The sequence below is a fragment of the Mustela putorius genome, unplaced genomic scaffold (genome assembly GCF_011764305.1).
Source record: "Mustela putorius furo isolate JIRA1106 unplaced genomic scaffold, ASM1176430v1.1 tig00000095_pilon_pilon_pilon, whole genome shotgun sequence".
NCBI lineage: Eukaryota > Metazoa > Chordata > Mammalia > Carnivora > Mustelidae > Mustela > Mustela putorius.
In genome coordinates this window covers 4521196-4546824 of record NW_025421280.1, presented here as the reverse complement: position 1 = coordinate 4546824, position 25629 = coordinate 4521196, and the positions used below count along the sequence as shown (strand labels likewise).

The 25629-nt window shown below is 41.9% G+C and overlaps 1 protein-coding gene across 8 annotated transcripts in view; it reads right to left on the bottom strand.

Annotated features, from left to right (window-relative positions):
• The window catches only part of FRMD4B (FERM domain containing 4B), a 324296-nt gene that overhangs the window by 53506 nt on the left and 245161 nt on the right, over nucleotides 1–25629 (bottom strand). For all 8 annotated transcript variants that reach the window (XM_004738339.3, XM_045077913.1, XM_045077915.1 and 5 more), the window contains 2 exons: nucleotides 13987–14043; nucleotides 13181–13203 (listed from right to left, as the gene is read on the bottom strand). In XM_004738339.3, the coding sequence (XP_004738396.2) occupies nucleotides 13181–13203; nucleotides 13987–14043 (80 nt within the window). The remainder of the gene's footprint in view (nucleotides 1–13180; nucleotides 13204–13986; nucleotides 14044–25629) is intronic.

The window sequence follows — 25629 nt, the reverse complement described above, 5'->3', positions numbered from 1 at the left end:
AATGGGCATAGCATTTCAGTTTTGCAAAATGAAGAGTTCTGGAGATCGGTTGTGTAACAATGAGAATCTACTGACCATTTCTGAATCACACACTTAAAAAATGGTTAAGATGATAAATTTTATGTTATGTATATTCTACTATAATTTTTAAAAAAAGGATCTGTCATACAACCCTTGAGTTAGAAATAAAGGGCACATGGAAGAAGAAGAATATAGATCTTATCTTCCTATAAAAGAATGTGAAGTCAAAGAAATCTGTTCCTCTCCTGGGACACTGCCTACAAGACAAGCGAAAATTATGTATGGTCAACTTAAAGGCCCAAAGCTTTCTCCCTTCTTCCTGCCTGTATGACTCGGTGTGTCCTTCCTGATCACACATGCCTGGCTGGCTCAGTGGGTTAAAGCCTCTGCCTTCCGCTCAGGGCTCAGGATATTATCCCAGGGTCCTGGGATCAAGCCCCAGACTCTGCTCAGCAGGGAGCCTGCTTCCTCCTCTTTCTCTGCCTGCTTTCTGCCTGCTTGTGATCTCCCTCTCTCAAATAAATAAATAAATAAAATCTTTAAAAATAAATGAAGTTCTATTTAAACAACAACTATATTGACCACAACAGCCATTTGAACACAGATAATAAGACTGAACATGTGTTCCGTTGTGCACTCAGTGCTTCTTCAACCACACCAAAGGGCGCTGAAATGTGTATCAGAAGGAATGCAGAGATCATCCCTTAAAATGCCATCTCTTAGCTTAGGTAGACCCTGAATGGCTTGTACTCTGGGGAGAGAAGTTCATGTTACACCACTTCTATTCCTACTGAACACCAAATACGCAGATGTCTTAGCCAGCCACCATCTGAAAAGCCCACTCGAGGCTGAGTTTCATTTTTGTACCAAGCATCAGCGATGGCACGGTGGCCCCATTCACTTCTGGCACAAGACTGGTCCTCACTGTGAGGTTGGTCGCTGTCTAGGGTCTATTCAGGTGGAACTTGGGGCCTTTTATTTTTGCTTACTTGCATCAAGTCTTTAAGGTGTGAAAAGCAAAGTGTTCTGAAATGCAAAATACTTAGAAACCAAGAAACGCAGAGGCCAGGATTCCTAGCCTGATTCTGCCCTTGCTCTTAACAGGTGGAACCAGGCCTGCCTTTTCTGTAAAATGGTGATGAAGCCCCTTTTCTCATTTTAAAGTCCAAACAAGACGATGCTGGCATTTTGAAAAAAATTAAAAACAAACAAAGTCCAAACACGATAAGAGTCTGAGAATGAGCCCTGTGAACAGCTAAGAACTATGAAAAGAAACAAAAGCATTTATTTCTCTTCAAACACAGGCAATACTTTCTTTTCTGAAAGCTGGAGCAAAACAGCTTTTACAGTTCGAAGTACTAACAATGTACGAGGCACTCAACTAAGCATGTAAACACAATCCCCCCTGAGAATCCTCTTCCACAAATAGGATTACCACCCCCACTTTACAGGTGGGAAAACCGAGCAGTAAAGAGGTGAGACTTGTAGAAGCCCACACAGCCCCTCAGGATGTTGCCGGCCTGGGAACCCAGCATGACGCCAGGGCCTGAGCTCTGCAGAGGACGTGACGTTGTGGTCGCCAGAAACACGCCATGCAGCCATCTGGCCTGTGGGTCCAGGAGCTCCCCAGGGTCTGACTGCATATCATTATCAGCCCTGTCCAGCAGATACCATTAAACATCCTTTGGCTTCACTTTTGAGGAGTCATCCAAAGGAAGGGCAAAGCGGAAATTTGGAGAAGGAGGTTTCAGATCCAAATTCTGTTTGTGGAAGATAAGGGACCTTGGTGGCCAGTATCGGTCCCCACATCTGTAGAATGAGCATCCCCGTTTAAGGACAAAGTGACAGAAAGAACGTAAGGGGGCCGGGCACCTGGCAGATAATGGTAAAAGTGGCGGGCACAATGGTGGAGAGCATGAGCTCTGCCGTCAGAAGGCCTGGGTTCAAATCCCAGCTCCACATCTTACCAGCTGTGTGATTTAGGCAAGTCACTTCACTTCTCTGGGCCTTAGTTTCCTCAGCTATAAAATGAGAATAATCATACCTAGCTCTTGGAATTGATACAAGGAATAAGGTCATGAATATCTGGGAAGCCTTCAGAAATGAGTGCTCCAGGTGCCAGGCACTAGTCTAACCCCTTTAGGGCATTATTTTTGTACACTTTCACTGAGCCCTATGAGGTAGCAGTTATGTTACTCTTCGTCCCTCAGATCTGGGGGATCATGCAAAATGGAATCACAAAGGTCTAAGATGTTCTGAGATATATACAGAAAAGCTGGCTTGTGGAGTTCCGTGTGGTTTCGGTCTTCTCAGTGGAGCACCTACTTAGACACCTACGAGAGAACTCCTTCTTCTAAGAATCCATTCAACATCCAGGCCTTCTGCATGCCTTACAATTTTCAACAGTCAGAACCAGCCACAAAATTTGCAAGGCCCAGTGACAAATGAAAATGTGGAGTCCCCTGTCAAAAGCTCAGAACAATTTCAAAATGGTGACCAAAAAGCACCAACCAAGCGTGGGGCCCTCCCGTGTGACTGCACCGGTCACACACCCACAAAGTCCGCCCTGCCCGCAGCTCTTTCCCTGGTAGGTTTCCATCGTCTTAACTGCTTCCTTTTTGCCTGCCCAGCCTCAGGCACCTGAGCCCAACACTGAATGAGCCTGTTGACACACAGGTTTTGGGTGCCAGCGGGTCTGGCCAGGCCCTCCCACATGCTGTGGGGAGTCATGGGCCCCCTGCTCCCCTGTCATGGGTGGCAGGGAAAAGCTTTAAGCCTTGGTTTGGGAAGTTTCCGTTAGGCAGAGTGGGTACTATTCCAAACAAGTCGTACCTTACCTTCATTTTGAATAAGGATGCAGGGCGGAAGATGTGTTAAGTCACTGTGTTAAGCTTGGAGTTTGTTTTTAAAAATACAAAATAACCTCTAAAAAGAAAATTCTGGCAAAAACATGGTGTTTCTGGTGTTGATAAACAAAAACACAGTGACATGTGAAGAAAGAAAACTGTAAACATTTCTCCGCCCACCATCCTGAGACAGTTGTAAGTCATGACAACCACAATAATAGCTTAATTTTTTTCTGCCCCTATCTTAAACTAGGCAGCACGCCAAGTGCTGTAAGACTGTACTGCATATTGGAAAGTTGCAAAGAGAGATCTTAAATGTCTTCATCGCAAGAGAGAAAAAAGTTCCTAACTACCTACAGTGATGGGGGTTAACTAGACCTATTGTGGTGATCACTGTTCAGTATATACAATTAACTTATCATTACGTTGACGGCTGCATCGGAAACTAATTTTACATGTCAATCATATCTCAGAAAAAGGTTTCAAAAGAACTGTAATTATCCCTATTCAGATAAGAGCCTGGGCTTTAGAGAGGTTCAGTAACTTCGCTAAGGTTATTCACCCTTGAGAAGTAGAATCTGCAACTAAACTCAGCTCAGTTGAACTTCAGAACCCACTGGCTTATGGTCTCTTTGTTGGAAAGATATGTGGGCGAACAGAAAGAAAATATCAGAACCTCCAATGATATTTATCTGTATCCATTTCTTTGAGTGGGTTACTCAGTCTCATTCCTTTCCATTTTTTAAAAAAGATGTTTATTTATTTAACACAGAGAGAGACAGTAAGTAGGCAGAGAGGCAGGCAGAGAGGGGCGGGGGAAGCAGTCTCCAGGCTGAGCAGAGAGCCCGATGCGGGGCTTGATCCCAGGACTCTGGGATCATGATCTGAGCTGAAGGCAGAGGCTTAACCCTCTGAGCCACCCAGGTGTCCCATCCTTCCCACGTTATTCTTTTGTAAATATTTTATTCATTTTTTTAAAAGATTTTATTCATTTATTTACTTGAGAGAGAGAGTGCAAGTATGCACTTGCATGTGTGAGTGGGGGGAGGGGCAGAGGGAGGGAGAGACTCTCAAGCAGATTCTGTGCTGAGCCCAGAGTGAGACTCGGGGCTCGATCCCATGACCCTGAGATGGTGACTGAGCCGAAATCAAGTCAGATGCTGAACCAACTGAGCCACCCAGGCGCCCTGTAAATATTTTTTTCTGAACAGGACGCTGTATGGTTCTATGTGTGCATAACTATTACAAATAAATAAACAAAAAATATATACGTCTATATATATGTTAGAAATCAATGTGCTGTATGAACAAAAATTTCAAAAGACAATGAACTGTGCTATAACTTATCAGTTTTATGCACATTTCGTGTTTGAATATACTGACACACATTTTTTTAAAAATGGAGAATATAGGGTGACTCAGTGGGTTAAAGCCTCTGCCTTTGGCTCGAGTCATGGTCTCGGGGTCCTGGGATCGAGCCCCACATCGGGATCTCTGCTCAGCGGGGAGCCTGCTTCCCCCTTTCTCTCTCTGCCTGCCTCTCTGTCTACTTGTGATTTCTGTCAAATAAATAAATAAAATCTTTAAAAAAAATGGAGAATATATATACTTTTGCTTTTTCCAATTTATTGTAATCATTTTTCCCTGTCAATAAAAATTCATCTGCAGCACTATTTTCAATACAAATATTAGACTCTAAACATTGATCTCGACAGGTAAGATCTTATGATTTAGAACAAGAATCTGAGGTTTGCCTTACATTACAGTGCCCTCATCCCACCTTATCCCAATGAATGTGGAATAAAATTAAGCATCTAGAAGCCAGGGAATCTTTTTAGAAAATGCATCTCTCTTCCCAGAATAATTGAAACCAGGGACTCAAAGAGATATCGCATACCCATATTCATAGCAGCATTGTTCATAAGAACCAAAAAGTATAAGTAACCTAAGTATCCATCCATGGATAAGCAGATATACCAAATGTAATCTATACATACACAGGAATATTATTCTACCTTGAAATAAAAGAAATTTTGATGCATGGTACAACATAGATGAACCCCAAGGACATTATGCTACATAAAATACGCCAGTCACAAAAAAGACAAATATCGCGTGATTTCACTTACATGAGGTGCCCAGAATAGACAAATTCACAAAGACTGAAAGCGAAGTGGTGGTTGCCAGAGGCTGGGGGAGGGGTGGAGACATGAGAGTGTTTAAGGGGTACGGAGTTGCAGCTTTGCAAGATGAGAAGTTTTGTTGGTGGATGGTGGGGACGGTTGCACAATGTGAATGTGTTGACCGCCATGCAATGGCACGCTTAATCACTGCTAAGATGGTAAGAAAAAAAAAAAGAGGCAATGAAAACCATATCTCACTACAATAGATAGGACTTAGTGGAAAGTGCAAGCTGACTCCCACGGACTCTGACATCTCCACTCCGTACCAGACACCCTGAAAGGGTTCAGGTTAGGGGTGATGCTAATGTAACCTTAAAACAAACCTCTTAAAGAAAAGGGACCTTAGGGATGCCTGGGTGGCTCAGTTGGTTAAGCGGCTGCCTTCGGCTCAGGTCATGATCCCAGGTCCTGGGATCGAGTCCCGCATTGGGCTCCTTGCTCAGTGGGGAGCCTGCTTCTCCCTCTGCCTCTGCCTGCCATTCTGTCTGCCTGTGCTCACTCTCTCTCTCCCTCTCTCTCTGATAAATAAATAAATAAATCTTAAAAAAAAAAAAAAAGAAAAGAAAAGGGACCTTAGACTCAGATGTCTTAAAACAGGCTAAGGTCACGCCACCAGGAGACTGTCTCAAACTCCTGCCTGCCTGTCTGAATCCAGAGTCCATGCTTTCCCCTGGCGTCTCCAACAAAGGAGACTGGAAACACAGTCTGCCTCTGTCATAGGCCTTGCTGGGTCTAGCGCCTTGCACACTCTAGGTATTTAATCTGTGCAAAGGAGCAGGGTTGAACAATGAGAAAAAGGCCAGGCATCCAAGGGCACTGATGATCCAGAGTTCACTTCCTGCTTTCTCACTCTTCAACTATCTCCTCAGGTGACTAATATTAGACTCAGGGCCACTGCACTGATAACACCACTTACTGGGGTAGTGTCCACTGCCTGCTGTCCCTCACTGCCTTCCAGCAGGGACAGCAGGGATCCACACAGGCCTGCCTACTCAGGTGCAAGTTACAGGGATGAATCTGAGATGGGTGGGGCGCCCAGACTGCAGGTCTGGTCTTGTCTACCTGAACTGTCATGGAATATGTCACTCCTTAGTTCATCAGCTATAAAATCAGGGTTCAAGTGCATGATACCAGCCAGCTCGAACACTCTGTTTAGAACAGATGAAAAAGTGCCCATCGTATGGGATGGATGATTTTTTTCCAAATTTAGAGCTCTTCAGAGTTCAGAGCTTGATGAATGTTCACCCTGCCTACAAGGTAATGGAATTAAAATCCAGGGGAGTAATGAATCTGACAGAAAGTACAAAGAACAGATTTCTCCAAACTGCTTATCTCTTATTTGTTTTTAAAAAAGATTTTGTTTATTTATTTGATAGAGAGAGAGAGAGTGTGTGTGTGTGCCCAAGTAAGGGGAGCAGCAGGCAGAGGAAGAGGGAGAAGCAGGTTTCTTACTGAGCAGGGAGCCCAAAGTGGGGCTCAATCCTAGGACTCTGAGATCATGACCTGAGCTGAAGGCAGATGCTTAACTGACTGAGCCACCCAGGCACCACTTTTTTTTTTTTTTTTGAAGATTTTATTTATTTAACAATGAGAGAGGGAACACAAGCAGGGAATGGGAGAGGGAGAAGCAGACTTCCCACCAAGCAGGGAGCCCAACATGGGGCTTGATCCCAGGACCCTGAGATCATGACCTGAGCTGAAGGCAGAGGCTTAATGTCTGAGCCACGCAAACACCCCCAAACTGCCTATCTTTTAAAGGCATTTTATTTTATTTTTAAAGATTTTATTTACTTATTTGACACAGAGAGAGATCACAAGTAGGCAGAGAGACTGGCAGAGAGAGAGGAGGAAGCAGGCTCCCTGCTGAGCAGAAAGCCTGATGATATGGGGCTCCATCCCAGGACCCTGAGACCATAACCTGAGCAGAAGGCAGAGGCTTAACCCACTGAGCCGCCCAGGCACCCCTTAAAGCATTTTAATACTGAGTTTTCAGCAAATGAATAAACCAACACTTTACAAAGTGAATTCCAGAGGACACTGTCAGGCAAGAGGCTCACACCGCAGGGGAAAACCAGCACAGGAAATACTGTTGACATGTCTTCTAGGAGATTCGCTATGTACAAGAGCAGATCTGAAACTTAACAAAGAAAACCTGAATTTTGTTTAACTCTTAACCAGGTATTTCCCCACACTCCATTGTCCATGGTTCCCCCTGTGTTGTTAGCTTGTTTGTTTATTCAACATAACTCTTGATATTTGACCACGTCATTGGGAAGCATTAAGCCATAATAGGGTAATTTCAATATAATGCCACACAAAGTTTCTTTTTTTTTTTAAATTAATTTATTTTTAAAAATTTATTTGACAGAGATCACAAGTAGGCAGAAGCAGGCAGAGAGAGAGAGGAAGCAGGCTCCCCGCCAAGCAGAGAGCCCGATGCGGGGCTCGATCCCAGGACCATTATGAGGCCGAAAGCAGAGGCTTTAACGGCTTTAACCCACTGAGCCACCCAGGCGCCCTGCCACACAAAGTTTCTTAAGCTCGCTTGTAGTGCAGGGACATTATACCAAGTTCATAGGGTGAAGATGATTAATGAGTTAATGTCTGTAAAACATGTAAAATCACCTAACACTTAGATGTATTTACATCATGAAAAATAAATATTGATGCACTGAACTGATATGCTAAAGAATTTGTTTCTATCTTTAGGTCAAACCTTAAGATAATCATTTCACAGGGAGAAAGAAAAGCCACTTCTCAAGCTTTTTTTCACAAAAGCCTTTGGCTGATACATTAAAGCCCTTGCTTGAAATGGGACAGAAAGGTTTAACTTCTGTCCAGTCAGTCTTCTTTATTCTGCTAGCAAGGATTTGTGTTGGAATACCAATCAGGAGACTCATAGCGGTAAAGAGCATGAGGCTTGGAGTCCTAATTCTGCCACTCTCTAGTCTTGCGACTTAGACAGTACGCCACTTGCTCACACTGCAACTCAGTTTCTCTGTCTGTAAAATGGGGATACTAACAGCTCCTATCATCACAGGGTTGATGTGAAGGTGGTGCATTTTAGGAACCATGAAACAATGCCATGTACTATTTACTGAGACCCAGAAACAGGGTTCCAGAGATGTTAGTTAGCCAGAGTTAAGCAGCAAGCATCTTGGGCCTGGATTTGAACCCAAGTTAAATTCTAAATTCTAAAATCTGGATTTAGGGACACCTGGGTGGCTCAATGGGTTAAACCTCTGCCTTCGGCTCAGGTCATGATCTCAGGGTCCTGGGATCGAGCCCCACATCGGGCTCCCTGCTCATCGGGGAGCCTGCTTCCTCCTCTCTCTCTGCCAGTCTCTCTGCCTACTTGTGATTTCTCTCTGTCAAATAAATAAATAAAATCTTAAAAAAAAAAAATCTGGATTTAACCCTGTTAAATTCTAAAAGCGCCTGTCGTCACTACTGCCTCCCCATTGGTGTAAGGACCCTGCATTGCACCAAGCCCATGGGAGCTGCTATTTTTATTAATGTAACTGATTTTACAGGCTCTGGAAATGGAAGGACATTTTAGAGTTTCAAGTGCTCTAGAGAGGGAGGAACGAGGCGGGAAAGTTCTTTAAAGTCTTTGCCCCCCCACCCCCTTCATTAACAACTCTAAGGCAGCCACACCAGGTCCTTTCCCATGGGAAATAAGCTGCATTTTGTAGCACAGCTGTAAGTTGTGAATTATTCCTTCCCATTCGAAGCTGGGTGACAGTATATGCTCATTCTGACCCGGCACTGAATTGTAAATTGTCGTCACTCACTTTTTTGTATAAGCAGAAGTGTCCTAATCACATGGCTATTTGGTAACTTTCAGGATCTTAAGAAAAATGAAAAAGAGAGAAAAAAAAACCCAACCCAGCCTTGCTTTTACAAACTCATTTGGAGCTAGCTCAGTGATAAAGCCTTCCCTCCGTGCTGTGTCAGCTTTCAGGAATTCTCTGCGTTGTCTGTGTTGTGTAACCCAAGCAGCTTGTTATCTTTGCAGCTTAAAGGCTAACTTGGAAGTTCAGACTGTCAACTATTTAAAGAGAATGAAAGTCCTCACTCTACTATTTTAATTAACTTCTAGAGAGCAAGGTTTCCTACTGGTTATGATAATGTTCACTTAAAATACTCTTAAGGAAACAGGGCAGGAAGCTAAGTAAGGAGAGAGGGGACTGCTGTTTTTCCGAGGCATTCCAGGAAGAAGAGTTTGAGCAAAGCCATGAAGGGAAAATACTACCAAGTTCCTGGAGAACCGAGAAGAGAGGCACGAACAGATATTAAGGAGTATAAATAGCAGAGTATGGGAAATAAAAATACATAATACAGATTACGTAGAGCCTTGATGCCAGGTTAGGGTGTTGGAGATGGTGGGTCTCCTGGAACAAAACCCATCACATTTAATGGCTTGGGAAGATAACTGGGGTTCTGTTGTGAGGGATGGCACCAGAAAAGACCTGGAAGCTCACTGACTGTGTGGCATTGTTTCTTTGGGCCTGATTTTCCATCTGTTAATTTTTCAATGGCAGAGATAACATTTGTGGTGGGGACTGCATGGAATCATGCGTGGACTTTGAAAATAATGTCGTTGAAAGCACTCCCACAAACTATACACACATAGCGCTTAGTGGGAGTGTGTAGAGGGGAATGAGGGCTGAGAAATCAAGTCTGCTAAAGAGAAGGAAAGGGGCACCTGGGTGGCTCAGAGGGTTGAGCCTCTGCCTTCAGCTCAGGTCATAGTCTCAGGGTTTCATGATCTCATGTTGTCAAGGTCCTAGGATCAAGCCCCACATTGGGCTCTCTGCTCAGTGGGGAGTCTGTTTCCCCCTCTCTCTGCCTGCCTCTCTGCCTGCTTGTGATCTCTCTCTCTCTCTGTTAAATAAATAAATAAATAAAATCTTAAAAAAAAAAAAAATAAAAAACCAAAGAAGGAAAGAAAGGAGCTCACTGACAGAGGAGATGGGTGAAAGAGAGAAGGGGAAACCTCAGAGGTGATCCAAGAGAAAAAGGTGATGTCGTACAGGGAAAGTCAGGGAAGCTCTGGGGGCTGGGGTGCTGCTGGCTTTAGCTTTCGAAATGCTACATTTGAGAAACAGGGAGATATTTCCAAGGAGTGGGTGGACCAGAGCAGCCTTAGGAACTAGGTCTTAATCATTGTTTTAATTGAGAAAGCCGGGTTGCCCTGGTCTTAGAAGGTATTCGGGGACACTTTTTGAGGCTTAAACCTCAGAGAGTCAACTCAATGAAGTTTTAAAAGCCGAGGGCTGCAGCCACCAGCGTGTAAGCCAACAAAAAAGTGGGATTCAGAACAGCCACGGAGGTAATCCTAGATAGAAAGCCAAGTTCCCTGGAAGGAAATGCCCTTGCCTAGGTTTCTCGGCTTCCTCGGTACCTCTACTGAGGCTGACACATTTTAGGCATTTGGTGGGTGTTCCTGGATGAAGCTATGAACTTCGTAGAATTTTCATGTAGTGGGATCAAGAATATGGAAACTTCACTTCAGCACTTTGTATTTTGCCTCTTTAAAGAACTTTCCTCTGCTTAATTCCACGTCAACCAAATCCCAAGTATATCAAGATGTTCATCACAGCATTATTTATGTATCAGCAAAAACTGGAAAACAACTCATATTTGAAACGTCAGGCAGGTGGTAAGTCATTCCACAAATACGATGAAATAATAAAGTGGGGACTGTAGCAACTGTTCAAAGCACTTTGCAAATATTAAATCATTGAATGTTCATAGCAATGCTATGGGATGTTTACTATTAAGGTAAATTCCATTCTACAGATGAAGAAGTTGAGGGCTTGGGCAGTTTAAATAACCTGCTCAAGATTATACAGGTAATAAGTAGCAGAACTGGGATCTGAGCAAGGCTGTCTGGTTCTAGTATCTTTGCTCTAACCCATACACAACGTTGCCTCATAGTATTTTATTTTTCTTAAATTAGTTCTGTAACAGAAGTCTGGAGGAAACATATATTCTCCCTGTTCATAAGAGGAGGTGATCACATCCCAGGGAGGGGGGGTGGATGGTAGCCAGGAATCAAAGTTCTGCGTCATTATAAACCCAATGACAAGAGCTCACAGCTCCTTCTTGCTTGCTAGCAAAACAAATGGTAACCTACAAAGTCATTCCACATCATTCTTCTCCTGAAAACCACCCTATTGAGTTGCTATTTTCATGAATCCCAATTCACAGACCAGGAGGCTGAGGCCCAGAAAGGACAAATGGCTCACTTAGAGGTCACATTGCTAGTTTCTTCCCGGCCAGGCTTAAGTTCCTTCTACTACTCAGTGAGGTTTAGACAATTGCAAAAAGTGTGCTCCAACTAATCAGCCTAGTCATCACTCAGGAAACCACCAAGCTCAAGGCAGAGTTAAAAAGGAGTATTGGTTTGGGCTTGGCCAGACTAGCTCAACAACCCTGAAGTCTTAGGGCTAAAAAGTCTGGACTACCCGAGGACTTTCTCTTCAGAGCCTTCAGTCATAAGCAAGAGATCTACCCTAAAGAAGGTCTGGGATATCAACCTTTCTCTTCTGTTTTTTTCCCTTAACACACTACTCAGCTTCTTCAGACCCACCTTCATCCCAACAGTCTCTTCAGAGGTTGCCAAGAGACAGGACAGGGTGATGATACCGAGGAGGGCAATGATGATACTAGAATAATTGATAGTATTAGCTGTAGTGTATGGAGAGCTTGCTGTGTACCAGAAACTGCCTTGGGCAATGTTTACATACATTTGATCTTCCACTCTATGCCCATTAATCTAAGGGGTAGGTGCCATTTTCCTGATGAGGCTATGAGGCTTAGAGAGTGTCCATCACATGGCTGGCGGGGAGGAAATGCGGAAGGAAGGGTTAGCAGTTCACAGACTGCAGAGAGTGAGCTTTTGGCCCCCAAACCCTCATTTATAAATCAACTTCAGACTCATCCCCCAACATGATGACATTCCTCGCATATCTGATCTTCCTAGGAAATAGGGCTTCTCCAAGAAAGCCAAGAGCAGAGAACACAGCAGCTGGATGTCAAGGATCTAGAAACTCATTAGGCTCCTTTTATCCCAACATTTTCTTTTACTTAAAAAAAATTGGTGTTTATAGATTTTTGATTCCTTCAAAGCGTACTTCCTAACTTAAACACAAAATTTAAAAAATAACACAGCACAAAACAAAGCTAATGGATGTGGTGAGCGGATCGTGGTGTTCTGGGGGCTCCTCAGTCATTCTGCCAAACTGAACGGGCAGGTGAGAGGATGTGGACTTTCCGAGGTGAAGGAGTGCGCCCTGACTGGATGTTTGCAGGCACGGAAGGCATTATTCGGTGATCGGTCTGTTAAGGAGCGTCCTGTTCAAAACCTTCGCTGGGAACGCGTCCTAGGTCATCTGTAAATCATCTACGGGCGAAGTTTACCAGGAGTGGAACATTAACATGGTGGAGGTGAGGCTTCCAATGGGTCACTGGCCTGTGGGCTGATTCTAATTGGAGGCCTTGCCTTCACCTTTTAACCATTTCCATTTCTCCGACTCCAACTACTGCATTAAAAGGGCAGCAAGGAGCAGGTAGAGCATGAATTCAAACATAACCACTCTGATGAGGCGGCCAGTTAGGCAGTTAGAACCAGTAAGTGTCCCAGTGGCAACAATACCACGGTTAGGTCAAGTGTCTGAAGGGGGAGGCCCCCCAGGGCAGCTGCAGAAAGAAATCCCCTATTAATCCCTTGACTAAGCAGCTGATCGTTTATCTTTTTGTGCATATGTTATAACTCTTCCAACACAGGATTATTTATAAATTTTTAAAAGTCAGCACGGCTACTACCAAAGCTCTTTAGGGATTTCTCCGTCTCGCTAACCGATAACAGAAAAATAGAACTTTGGAAGGGCTTCTGTTTACAATTCACTGTCACTCTGGCTTGAAAAGTTCTAAGAAAGCTTCCTTGCTGGATTCATTCACAAAAAGAATGGGTCCCTATTTGAAGAGGGAAGAGATCTCAGTCTCCCGCCTTGAGATCTACTTTCTTTTGAGTTTGCATCCATTGTTATTTAAAGTAATGGCATTCAGCTAGGGTTCAGCAAGGGTTATTTTGCATAGTAATATCACAAAAGGAACCATTACCTGGCATAATCCCCTTTGGCTTCCTGAAATAAAAAAAAAAAAAAAAGATAGATGATCAATATGTATTTATGTTAATGAAGCAAATGAATTTCACTTGCGGTCACGTTTCCCTCTTAAAGTGACTGAGTTTTTTTTTTTTTTTTTGACGAGTGTCCACGAGGAACTTTCTCTAGGGCCACAGAGAAGAATGTGGCATTGGTGAGAGGATGCATTAGTAGCCATTAAATACTTCTTATTCTTCACAGAAGAGACAAATATATCCGAAAAAGCACAGATGATTATGTCTTCTGTTAGGGATCTAAGATCACGTGATAAATGCTTGTCTATTCAAGCAGCACACTTTTTAGTCTGGACATAGGTGAATCAACGCACACTACTTGTTTTCTCTTCTTAAACAAGCACAGGAACACGCTTTGTTTCTCAGCTACTAGTGTCTTTAAGCATTAAGGGGCTCTCACACTCGACCTCAAGAAGATGTATACAAAAGTTACCTCATTTAAATGAAAATTACAGCTGTTGTAACAATCGAGGCTTCCCAAATTCAACTATTCCAGAGCTCCTTTTCAGAAGTAGAGTCTAAATTCTTTTCCCCAGAGTAGTCCAAATTTCATCTTGCTTTGCAACATAAAATATCACACTATAGCTCATGCAGATTAGGCTAAAACCGAAAACGGCGACTCACGTTTGTCACGGGCAAACAACCAGCTGGCTTAAAAATCTATCAGCCACTGGCCCCATGCGAAAGTTTCAGAATTGTGGGCAGTTCACAAAACAACAAACAGAAAGGCAGCCGGCCGGATTCTTACCTGTAACACAAGCGCGGCTAACTTGAAGATGGTTTCACTGTCCGCTTCGATTTGCCCCTGTCGGGGGAAAAGAAAAGCATCACTGAACACAGGCTGCCCTAGGTTGTAGCAAATGGCTGTGAAGTTGGGGAAGCTGTCACAGCTTGGCACCTCCAGTTTACAATCAAACGCAGAGCATACCATTATAGGGGAAAGGGAGGGGGGCATGGAGGGGCGCATCCAGGGTTCAGGGGAAGCCGTAGCGTGTGTGTGCGTGTGTGTGTGTGTGTACGCACATTTTAATTAGCTGTGGGGAATTTTGTTTAGAGAGCAGTATTCTAGAAAAGCGCAAATGACTTCGAGGCTGAAAATTCAGACAACCTCTCAATGCATAAGTTTCATCCCTACAGGTTCATTTTTAAGCTCTGAAGATTTTCTTAGATGGTTTGTTCTGTGTTTTCCTGAGATTTTTTTTTTTTCCTGTGTCACCACTTTTTTTTGTTTTTTTGGTATACAAACAGTGCAACTATTATTAAAAATTTAAATTCATTTCTGCATCAGTGACACATTGTTGAATTAATATTTATACATTTAGAGGTAAAATGTAAAGAATTAAGAATCAGCTACATCACATACTTAGAGAAGACCAAAATTCTGTTCCATTTTGCTGAAGTTTGATGAACTCTATCATTTTACCCATTATTTTATTTTTTTCGTCCTTTAAGATCCCTCCTACCCCAAAGAGAGGAATTCTGGGCTTTGGAAAACAGGGATGCTTTCTCAGTACACTCGTAGCGACGCGTAAGTGTGCATGGAGGGAATACTGCCACAATAATATTCACATATGCCTTCATTTATTTTGTTAGATATGATCATATATGCTAATACCATTACCGCATCATATAATATATTACCACAATGAATAGTAGAGAGGGATTTTATCTTTAAAAAATCGTAAAGATACTTTTGTGTAAGCATTAACACACTAGAACAATTCCATACAACCTTGCTTAAGTGTTGTATAATTAGTACTTAAAAGTACAGAGTCTTTGAGATTATGGAACTCATGAGCCTTGAAATTGCCCTGAATTCTTTATTTCTCCCTTCTACCTGTTGAATTCGGGCTGAGGAATTTTTATAGTTATACCAAAGGCATCAACGATGAGTAATTTAAAGTAAAGGCGAACTAGGTAGGTTCCCAGAAGCAGCTGGCTCATTGGGGATTTCTGAGAAGATTATGCTTTTCTCTCACGTTTCCCAGTGATTTGATGGGGGTTCTCAAAAAACAAAACAAACTAGTAACAATAATTCTTCTAAAAGCCATAAAGTAAAATAAACAAACCAAAAACCCAGGGCTTTACAATGCCAGCTGTGATAATTATCTATGTTTCCCTTATATCACAAAATGAAAACAAATGAATTTTATCCTGTGACATCTAAGTTTCCCTTCTGAAACCTGAGGCAACGGATCTGCTCCAAAGTTTTTTTTTTTTTTTTTTTTTTTTTTTTTGCTTTAAAAACTGACAGGCCCAGAGCCTTGGAATTCAAAGCTTGCTTCTAATCTCTAGAAACAGATTATAAAATCAAAGAGAAGACAGGTTGATTCTACGAATCAATTGCCCTCTGTCTTTGAGGCAAGAGACAGTGGTTTTCTAATCTGGTGAAAGATGTTGAAGCATTTAATCCAACAGGTGAGATGGGTATTGATCAAGACAAATTTTTACAAAGGTTGAATTCCTTAGGCTCAAAGGAAACAAAAACAAAAACACAACCAAAAACAAAACTCAGGAAGAGGGAGGGGGTAACAGGGAGAGGAACACTTTGAGTTTGAAATTGCACCCAAACTTTAAAACTCCAGTTGGTCTTAAAATCTTACAAAAGAGAAAAAAAAAATGGGTTGTTTCGATATTAGAAGAATGAAAGCTACAAAAAAATGCATCGAAAATGACTGCCAGCTCTTCTGACCCCCCATGACCCTCTCTGCCTCATCAGAATGTTAGGTGAGTGATCCAGACAATATCTGAGACACCAACTTTTCAATTTAGTAAATGGAAGTTCGGCAGATGAAAAGGCCTCAGACAGAAACTCTTTAAGAATGCTGCCAAATAATTCTCTACCTTAGAAGGGTCATTAAATATTAAAAATGCTGAAACAAGGAGCTGAAGCATGAAAAGTACCAGGCTCAGACAGCTCCAGAAGAGGGGGAGGCAAATGTGCAACTCACCTGTGGGTTTGTTTGTTTTTCACCTGTGCAAGTTGCCCCAAAGCAATTCTGGTGGAGGAGGGCGAGGGTGGGCTGGAGGGGTGGGGCCTCCTGGACTCTGGTTCCAGGGAAACAGGAGAATCCATGGTTTGGACAAGCCTTACATTCTTTTATATACCTCAGCCCCTACCTCACCTTCCTCCTAACCACTGTTCTGGAAACCCAAGGCAACATATTTTTAATTCTAATACCCATTGCCAAGGTTACCTGAGTTGTGCCGGGAGCTCACCAAACAATGGATCAAGCAAAAATAATACTATTTGCCTGGTTCTCAGCAATTTTGTCTGGTGAAATTCAATGAAGACATACACAGAACTCTGGAATTTCATGCCTGAGATGCAAACGTTCTTTAGAAACTGCTGTCTGTCCTAGGATGGAAGATTTCCTTTACTTATAACCATGGCAACAGGGGTAACTTTATAGGGACTGGGCAAGCTAATACTTGAGAGAGGGATCTCCTGAGAGAGAGGTAATGGGATCCTCCATCGGTTTCCATGACTGTCAGGGATAAACAAAGAGGAGCAGAGAAGAGAATCAGGTGACGTGGCTGAATGCACAAGGGTGACAGGAAACAGCACCAAGTCTTGGAGCTCTACCGTCATGGCTAATTTAGCTGCTTTACGAATCCAGTCCCTAGGTCACTAGGTTCAGGCTCTGTGTCGGACATCTTTTTTTTTGTGCTTGGCTTGTTAGCTCTGTGGACCAAAACATCTTGATAATGAGGGAAACGCTAGTTTTTGATTCACAAGTAGCAGAGAATAAAAGACAGTTTTACAATCTGAAAGGGAATTTAGTGAAAATACGACCTATTATTTTATAGATGATGGCACTGAGCATCGGGGACATGATGTGTGCTCCCCAACCCCAGAGCCTCGACCGTGACTCTGGGCTTCTTGCCCAGTGCTCTTTCCATTCCGCCATTTCCTGACTCCAGTGTCAACCTCTCACCAGGAATCTTCCAAAGGCATGCTTTTGATAAAAACTGGAATCAGATAAGACCGAAAAATGACTCCAAATGCCACCTTTTCTGTTGATGGGATGGTAAGTTATAATCAAACACAAACACTTAGAATGGAAAAATTATTTCTGAAGACCCAACTCCTTTTTCTGGATTGATGTAGTACTTCTTGGAAACTTATTCTGAACAACAATAGACACGAATCACTTGCTCACAAATACTTAGGATGTGGAACTACTTGAAAAAGGGCTAGGGGAAGTCAGCTTGTTTGCAAGTGTATCACTAATTATCTAGCTATTCTAGGGTTAAGTCTATTAAAAAAGGTAGCTTCTAGAACGTCAACAAATAAATGTGTAAGAAATGAGAGGAAAAGAAAATTAGCATGTATAGTCATTGTAGTACTAATTATGCAGGCAATCGTTTTCAATAAATAAAAACTATTGCATAAAAGTTTGGTGAGAAAACAGGACAGGTTATCTATATAATCACGAAATATCTCTCTATGGGGAAATTTAATGATAAGGGGGAAAATGCTAACTTCTTAATCGAAAAACCTCACAGTAAAAAAAAAAAAAATTTAAGATTTATTTATTTATTTTAGAGAGAAAGACATGTGCAGGGGAGAGGGGCAGAGGGAGAATGAAACCCAAGCAGACTCTGAGTAGAGCCCAATGCAGGGCTCGATCCCACGATCATGAGATCACAACCTGAGCCAAAACCACCAGTGGGTCACCCAACCGACTGTCCCACCTGGTTGCTCCAGACAGATAAAGTCTTAAGATACCACCAATAACTGGACAGACCAGCATCATGTGCCTCCAGAAAGTATTCATTGAGAAGGACACAACTTCACTTATATACATGGACGTGTTGGTAAATGGCAACGTTTCTCAACCAAAACTTGGAGGAGGGGGGATGATCCCTCATTTGTAGCATCTGTTGGTGTCCATGGTATAAATACTCCCACCACGGCTGATTTCAAACTACCAATATGACCTCACAGAACATGCTGCTGGGAAGCTATGTGAGAATTGGCTCTCACTGCTGGTACCAACCGGCTGGTTCCCCCTGGGTAGTAACTCGGCCAAAAACACATCACTAGATCTAATTGTGAGGAAGCATGAGACAAACCCAAAGAGAGGGTCATTCTATAAAATATCTGGCCCATACTCTTCGAAAATGTTGATAGGATGAATGCGAAAGAAAGGCTGAACAACTGTTTCCAAGAAAAGGAGACTAAGCAGTCACAACAACACAGTGTATCACCTTTAATCAAGAGGACAGTTTGTTACAAAGGGCATTATTGGGACAATTGGGAAGTATAGTATGCAACAGTATAGGTTCAATATTAACTGTTCTAAATGTGATCATTGTAACACGGTTGTATAAGGGATGTCTTTGATCTTAAGCACTATACAATGAATTACTTAAGGATAAACAGTATAACTTACTCTTATATGATTTAGAAAAAAAAATTATACATCCACAGGCAGGAGGAGGGAGTGCAAATGTAGCAAAATATTAATGACTGGTGAATTTGATTTGAGAGACATACCCCAATTTTTGTGCCATTCTTTTTTTTTAATTTTTTTTTTTTTTAGATTTTATTTATTTATTTGACAGAGTGAGACACAGTGAGAGAGGGAACACAAGCAGGGGGAGTGGGAGAAGGAGAAGCAGCCTTCCTGCCCAGCTGGGAGCTGGATGCAGGGCTCGATCCTAGAATGCTGGGATCATGACCTAAGCTGAAGGCAGATGCTTAACAAATGAGCCACCCAGGCATCCTTTTTGTGTCATTCTTAAAACCCTTTCACAAGTCTGAAATAATTTCAAAAGAAGAAGTTTGTAAAAACTGACCTATTTTCCCAGAGTACGGGATATCTATGTGTCTTGACTGCCTGGTACCCGTCCCCTCTTCTGGACGGAAGATCCCACTCTTTTCAGAGCTGCTTCTTTCCCTTCAGGCTTGTGTGCAAACACAATCATAGTTCTACGGACAAGTGATGGAACCTGGTCCAAAGACACTCCCAGGGATTTTCCAAATTAGAGCTGAGGGAAGAAAGCTCTCTCCCACTGTATGTCAGGGCAAAGCTGGGCAGATGTGAATCAGAGAGAATCACTGCCCGCAGATGGAGATGAGGGGACTTCCCGACACTGGTAGTCAACTGTATCCATTGCTCAGCCAGGCCAGACTTCAAAGTCTGGTTAATACTCAAAAATTGGCAAGAACAGTGACTTGGATGCTGTTTAGATGCTCTTGCTTTGGTTTACCACTGAGTCAGCAGACAGAGAGTGTAAAGAACAGATGTGATAAGCACACAAATGAGTAATGGATGTAGCTCCCAGGAGACTTTTTAATTCCTTCTGTGGACGCATCTATGAGAAGGAGAAATCTGCCAGATCAGAGAATTCTAGAGATAGATATGGACGCATTGGTTTCATACAATTAGTTTGGTGTGCGGTGGAGGGGAGTACATCAACACTCAAGATCTATCCACTATCTTACAAGGCAGTTCTTGCTGGCCTCTAGAAGCATCCTTCCCTGTGCTAGTTCTTGTCTTCTAGGAGTAATGGTGCCTCTACGGAACCAGGCAATAATTAACCACACAATTCCCATTGTGTAAATGGACTAATATTTTGTCCTTTTTTTGTCCAAGTTGTTGGGGAGAGGTAATGTTTCTGGAGGGTGGTCTTGATGATATATATTTCCATTTGTTTTTCTAGACCAGAGTTTTGCAACCTTGTCATAATTGACATTTGCAGTTAGATCATCATTTTTTTGGAAGGGTGGGTGCTGCCCTTTGCATTGTAGGGTGCTAGACAGCACCCCTAGCCTCTATCCACTAGATTCTAGGAGCAGCCTCTCCCCTTAAGGTTGGAACCACCAAAAATGTCTCCAAACATTTCTAAAAGTCTTCTGGGTGCCAAAGATTCTCCAGTTGAGAACCAATGACCTAGATTCTCTCAGTTGTATTCCTGGATTAAGCTAGAAGCATCAGAAACTTACAAACTGAACCATAAGGCTTGCTCCAAGGTGAAACTGCTTTTGTGTTTCGGCTTCTACTGAGAAACTATACAGGAAGCAACCCTCAGAACCTCATTATCTTAATAACTCTACATGTGTTGGGAGGATATAGTCAATTACATCATGTAATAGTCTTTCATGAGGACCCCTGGGAGAAGTTTCTGTTTCTTAAGACCAATAGTGACTGTGATTTTCTGAGCAGCTGCTTTGTTTTTGCCTTAATGATCACTGTGAGTTATGCAAGTGATCATAACTGCCTCTTTGCTGTGGTTCTTTTTTCTTTTCTTTTTTTTTTTTTTTTAAGATTTTATTTATTTGACAGAGATCACAAGTAGGCAGAGAGGCAGGCAGAGAGAGGAGGAAGCAGGCTCCCCGCTAAGCAGAGAGCCCGACGTGGGGCCTGATCCCAGGACCCTGGGATCATGACCCGAACCGAAGGCAGAGGCTTTAACCCACTGAGCCACCCAGGTGCCCCCTTTGCTGTGGTTCTTAAGAGGAGTTGGATTTCCAATTCAATGCTTTATTAAAGCTAACCATGCTAAACATTTTATACCAACCTGAACCTTGGAAGTATCTACTTTTATTTTCTCACAAGTAACTCTGATATCGCCACTGACCATATTTTAAAGCGATTTTCTTCTTTTTTATTGAGATATATACAGTAATAAGCACAACTCTTAGCACACAGCATGGTGAATTATGGCACATGTATACATACACTCATGCGATCATCACCCGGATAAAGACATCATTCTCACGGATTTTTCCAGCTTAGGGAAGTGTATGCATTTTAACACAGCACATGAAACAAAATTATTCTTGCTAGTTAGAAAAGTATCAATACCGTAAAATTGTTGTGATTTACAATTCTTTGATTACTAATCAATTTGACCCTCTTCCTTGCAATTGCATATTATTTGCTATTGCTCATGTGTGAAATGACCCTTTGTTCACTTACCTATTTGAGAACTTATCTTTTGTTTGAGCTACCAGTGTTAGCCCTTTTTGCTGTCTAGTGGGTACAAACTGTATCCTGCAATCTGTTCTCCTTCTCCTGGCCTATGAAGTCACAGGAGACTGGAAGAATCTTTGGGGTTCTGAGCAAGCTATTTCTCTGAAACTCAGTTCCTCATCTGCAAAATGGGGAAGGATAATATTGAATTTTGTGGCTTGCTTAGAGCATTAGTGAGAGACAAATATATTTATCATAAAACCTAGGCTCAAAGATTCTCTTCATGTTATTCTCTCTGCTTTATGCACCATGTTGCTTGTCACATTGTTCCATATTATTATACCTATGGTAATCTACTTTGGTCTGGGACACTGTTCAATTTTTGTGTTGTTTTGTAACATTTCCTCAATGATCCCTTAAAATCTCAATATCTAAGTGCTTTACTTTTCCATAACAATCTTTAACATTCTCTTTCACATATTTTTTTAATTTAAAATAATCTTGTCAAGTTTAAAAGAGTATATATATATACAGACATATATATATAATAATTTGCCTTCCTCTCTGCGACTATGTATGCCTCCACTGAAATAACTTTATTAAGAAAGAAAAGAAATGGTTTTATAGTGACCATAAAGTTTTACAATATACTATAAAGATCACACATATCCAATGTTAGGGTTAATACTCAGTATTTTATATTTTCCTTTATAAATGCTCATTTTCATTATATTTCCTGGTTATCATTATGTAGGATTATTATTTTTAATGTATTTGACTACCATTAAATTTCTTCACCAAAGCTTATAATGTCAGTAAGTTTTAGTTTATTTATTTCCCTTCTGTGGACACATAGTGAAATCGTCTTCAAATAATACTTTGGTGTACTTCTTTGCAATGGACTCGGTCTAATAGCACTGCATGAAGCAGACATTTTACTTAACACATCAAAACTACATTCTTCTCATACACTGCTGGTGGTTTATAACGTAGTTGTGGACCAACTTTTTGGCAAGGTCTACCAAATCTTAACAAACATATACGTGATGGCCCAGCAATTCTGCTCTTGGGTAAACACCTAATAGACATGTCCACATATGTCCCCTAAACAACGGACACTAGCACTGTTTGTAATAACTAAGTACTGCAAACTACCCAAACGCCCATCAGTGAGCAAAAGAACTGTGATATATTTAGACTAGGGACTACTACCAGCAGTGGAAGCGAACAAGCTAGCCTAAACTACATACACTACAGATGAGTCTCAAAAACATAATTTGAGCAAAAATAGGTCAAACATCAAGGAGCATATGTTGTGTGACTCCAGTTATATGAAATATAAAGGCAGCCAAAAATAACAAATGCTATTAAAAGTCATGGAAGTGGGGGGATTCGTGACTGGAAGAGAACAGGTGAGGGGCTTCTCAGGTGATCTGTTTACTTGATAGTAATGCTATTTGCACAGGTGTGTTTGATTTGTGGAAATTTGTTGAGCTGCAGAGATTAATTTAATTGTAATGTAATGTATTATGTAATGTAATTTACGTAATGTAAATTTATGTAATGTAATGTATTAATGTAATTAGATTACATGCACTTTCTCTATGTATATTATACTCTAACATACAGCTAAGAAGTAAACAAACAGAACTTCTGATCTTCCCTAAAGGTCTTCTCATCTTACTTAGTGGCAGTTCCATCCTCACTTGCTTAGGTCCAAGATCTCACTGCACCTTCCGGCATGGAGCTGAGCAGTGAGCATCTTGGATGACGGTGTTTGGTGATCCTCTTTGCACGTTCGAATGCGTTACACACCTTACTGTTTCTTTATTGTTTTTCCTCCCACCCACTGTTACCCTGTCTCATAGGTAAGATCCTTAAGGTCATGGGCTTTTTAAATCTATTTGGCCCTAGCTCTATTTCCAGGACCTAGAACACTGCCTAGCACAGAGCAGGGGTTCAACAAAATTTGTAGAAGACCAACTAAAAGAGTAGTCAAGTAAAAAGTCTATGGGAGCATTTTTTAAAAAGATTTTATTTATTTATTTGACAGAGATCACAAGTAGGCAGAGAAGCAGGCAGAGAGGAGGAAGCAGGCTCCCCGCTGAGCACAGAGCCGGATGCGGTGCTCCATCCCAGGACCCTGGGATCATGACCTGAACCAAAGACAGAGGCTTTAACCCACTGAGCCACCCAGGTGCCCCAAGATGGGAGCATTTTTATCTTCCCTTTTAAAAAAGGAAATGCTTCTTGTGTTTCTTGATTTAGTACTCAGTTGATTTGACTTGATTTTCAACTCAGAATGAGTTTCTGAACCATGAGAACACAGCCCAGGCTTCACGAGCCATGGCACTGTAAGTTAAGTACCAGGAGTCAAGGACTAGACATGCAGACTTAAAATACCCAACACGAGCTGGTGTTAGATGCCAGAAAGTCTTTTGCTCTTCAGGCTTCACTTTCTAAAAACATGCAAGGAAAATAATAATACCTGTCTCACATGTTTCATGGAGCCTGAAGACAAAAAGAAAAACAAGATATAAAAATGCTTTGAAAAAGGAAAATGCATTACAGGTGTTTCTGTGGGCATGCATCACAGCTTCAAAGACATAAGCATTATGACCAAAGTATCTGGGCAGACCGCTTCTCAGAAACTTGATCACAATGAAGATAGGAGCAAAGAGAAAGTTTTGCAGCATGTGATTAGTGTTCATTTGTGAGAGGATAAACAAAGTAATATATGGAAATGAGAAAGAAGGGAAACTAGGCAGACCGCACTTTCCCGGGGACCAGCCCAGGTATGGTTCATGCAATGCATCTTATTTTTAGGCGGACAGATGACACCTTCCCGCTCCTGCTTTGGGATGAAGTTCCAGCTAGTTTAAATAGAAACCAGATCTTGATTTCTAACACCATTCCCCCACGGAAAGGAAAAATGGCTAATTCCAAGGCTACTGCAATAGAAACATTTTGATCACTAAAATGAATGGCAGAATGGACGATAACACATTGATGGGACGCCTGGGTGGCTCAGTTGGTTAAATGTCTGCCTTTAGCTCAGGTCATGATCTCAGGGTCTTGGATCCAGCCCTGCACTGGGCTCCCTGCTCAGCGGGAAGTCTGCTTCTCCCTCTCGCCCTGCTTGTGCTCTCTCTCTTTTGTGCATGCACTCACTCTCACTCTCAGATAAATAAATAAATAAATAAATAAATAAATCTTTTAAATACAGAAAAAAACCCCTGAGATATACTGACATTGCCAGCCTCTTCACAAGATACCCCGAGAACAACCATCACTTGCACTATATTCCTGCCACAAGGAAATTATGTTACACTAGTGGCTCACAAACTTTGGGGTGTAGCAGAATTGCTGGGAAAAGAGCTAATGCAGAATACAGAGGCCCATGCCGAGGGAAGTAAGACAGGATGAAATTAGCACAGGGCATGGGTCTTGGCATTTTCACCAAGCTCCTAGATGATTCTGAGACATGTCCAACATGATACATGTTTCAAACCACTGAATTAGACAAATCTATACATCAGAAATGGAGAGACATCCTGCAAAGCAATTGGCCTATGCCTATACCCTTCAAAAGTACTAGTGGAGGAAAAAACCGAAGAACTGGCTACCTGTTTCCAATTATGTAGACTACAGAGGCACAATGACTGACTACAACGTGTGAGCTGGGATCAGACTCTGGATCAGAACAGGAAAAAAAAAAACCCAAAGCTCTAAAGAACATTAATGAGACAATTAGAAAAACTGCATAGGAACTGGATTTTAGATACATACAACTTGTGAAATAGGGTATTCATTGCACACGCAGAGATCTACACAGGCAGAGATCTGTTTGCAGAGCTGTACACCCAGCATCTATGCAGTGCCTGCCTCATCGTGGAGAATCAAAAAATATTTGTAAGGAATTAATCTCTACTTAAGAAAAAAACACGAAACATTTTGAGGACAACTTTCTATGAGATAATGCTACAAAAAATATCAGGACTCTAAGTCTTTCTGTTCCCAATTTTCATTTTTATGCACAACTCCCCCTGACCCCCACCACCACCATTTTGAGATCTTGAGGCTCTGCTTTACTCTCCTCAAGTCCAGGAAGAATGAGATGGTCACATGGGAAGTAAGAGAGAGACTAGCTCTCCCATTCTGCAATATCTAAATCCTTTTTATAAACTCTTGGCTCCAAAAGAGTTTCAAAGCAAGGGAGTGAATGTTTATGAGACTGCCCTGAAAATTAGGTGTGGCGATCTACAGCCAAATTGTTAGGCGATGCAAGAAAGGCAGGGAGCCTAAATAGGTCAGGCTCTGCTAATAAGCATGGAGGTTCCAACGTACCCACATCTGATAAATACGGGGGGAGACAAGTGCAGAACAGATGAATAAGCATCATTAAGTAAATACTTAGAACCAAGCTCTCCACTTCTGTACTTACCCTTGTGCATTAGAAGATGACA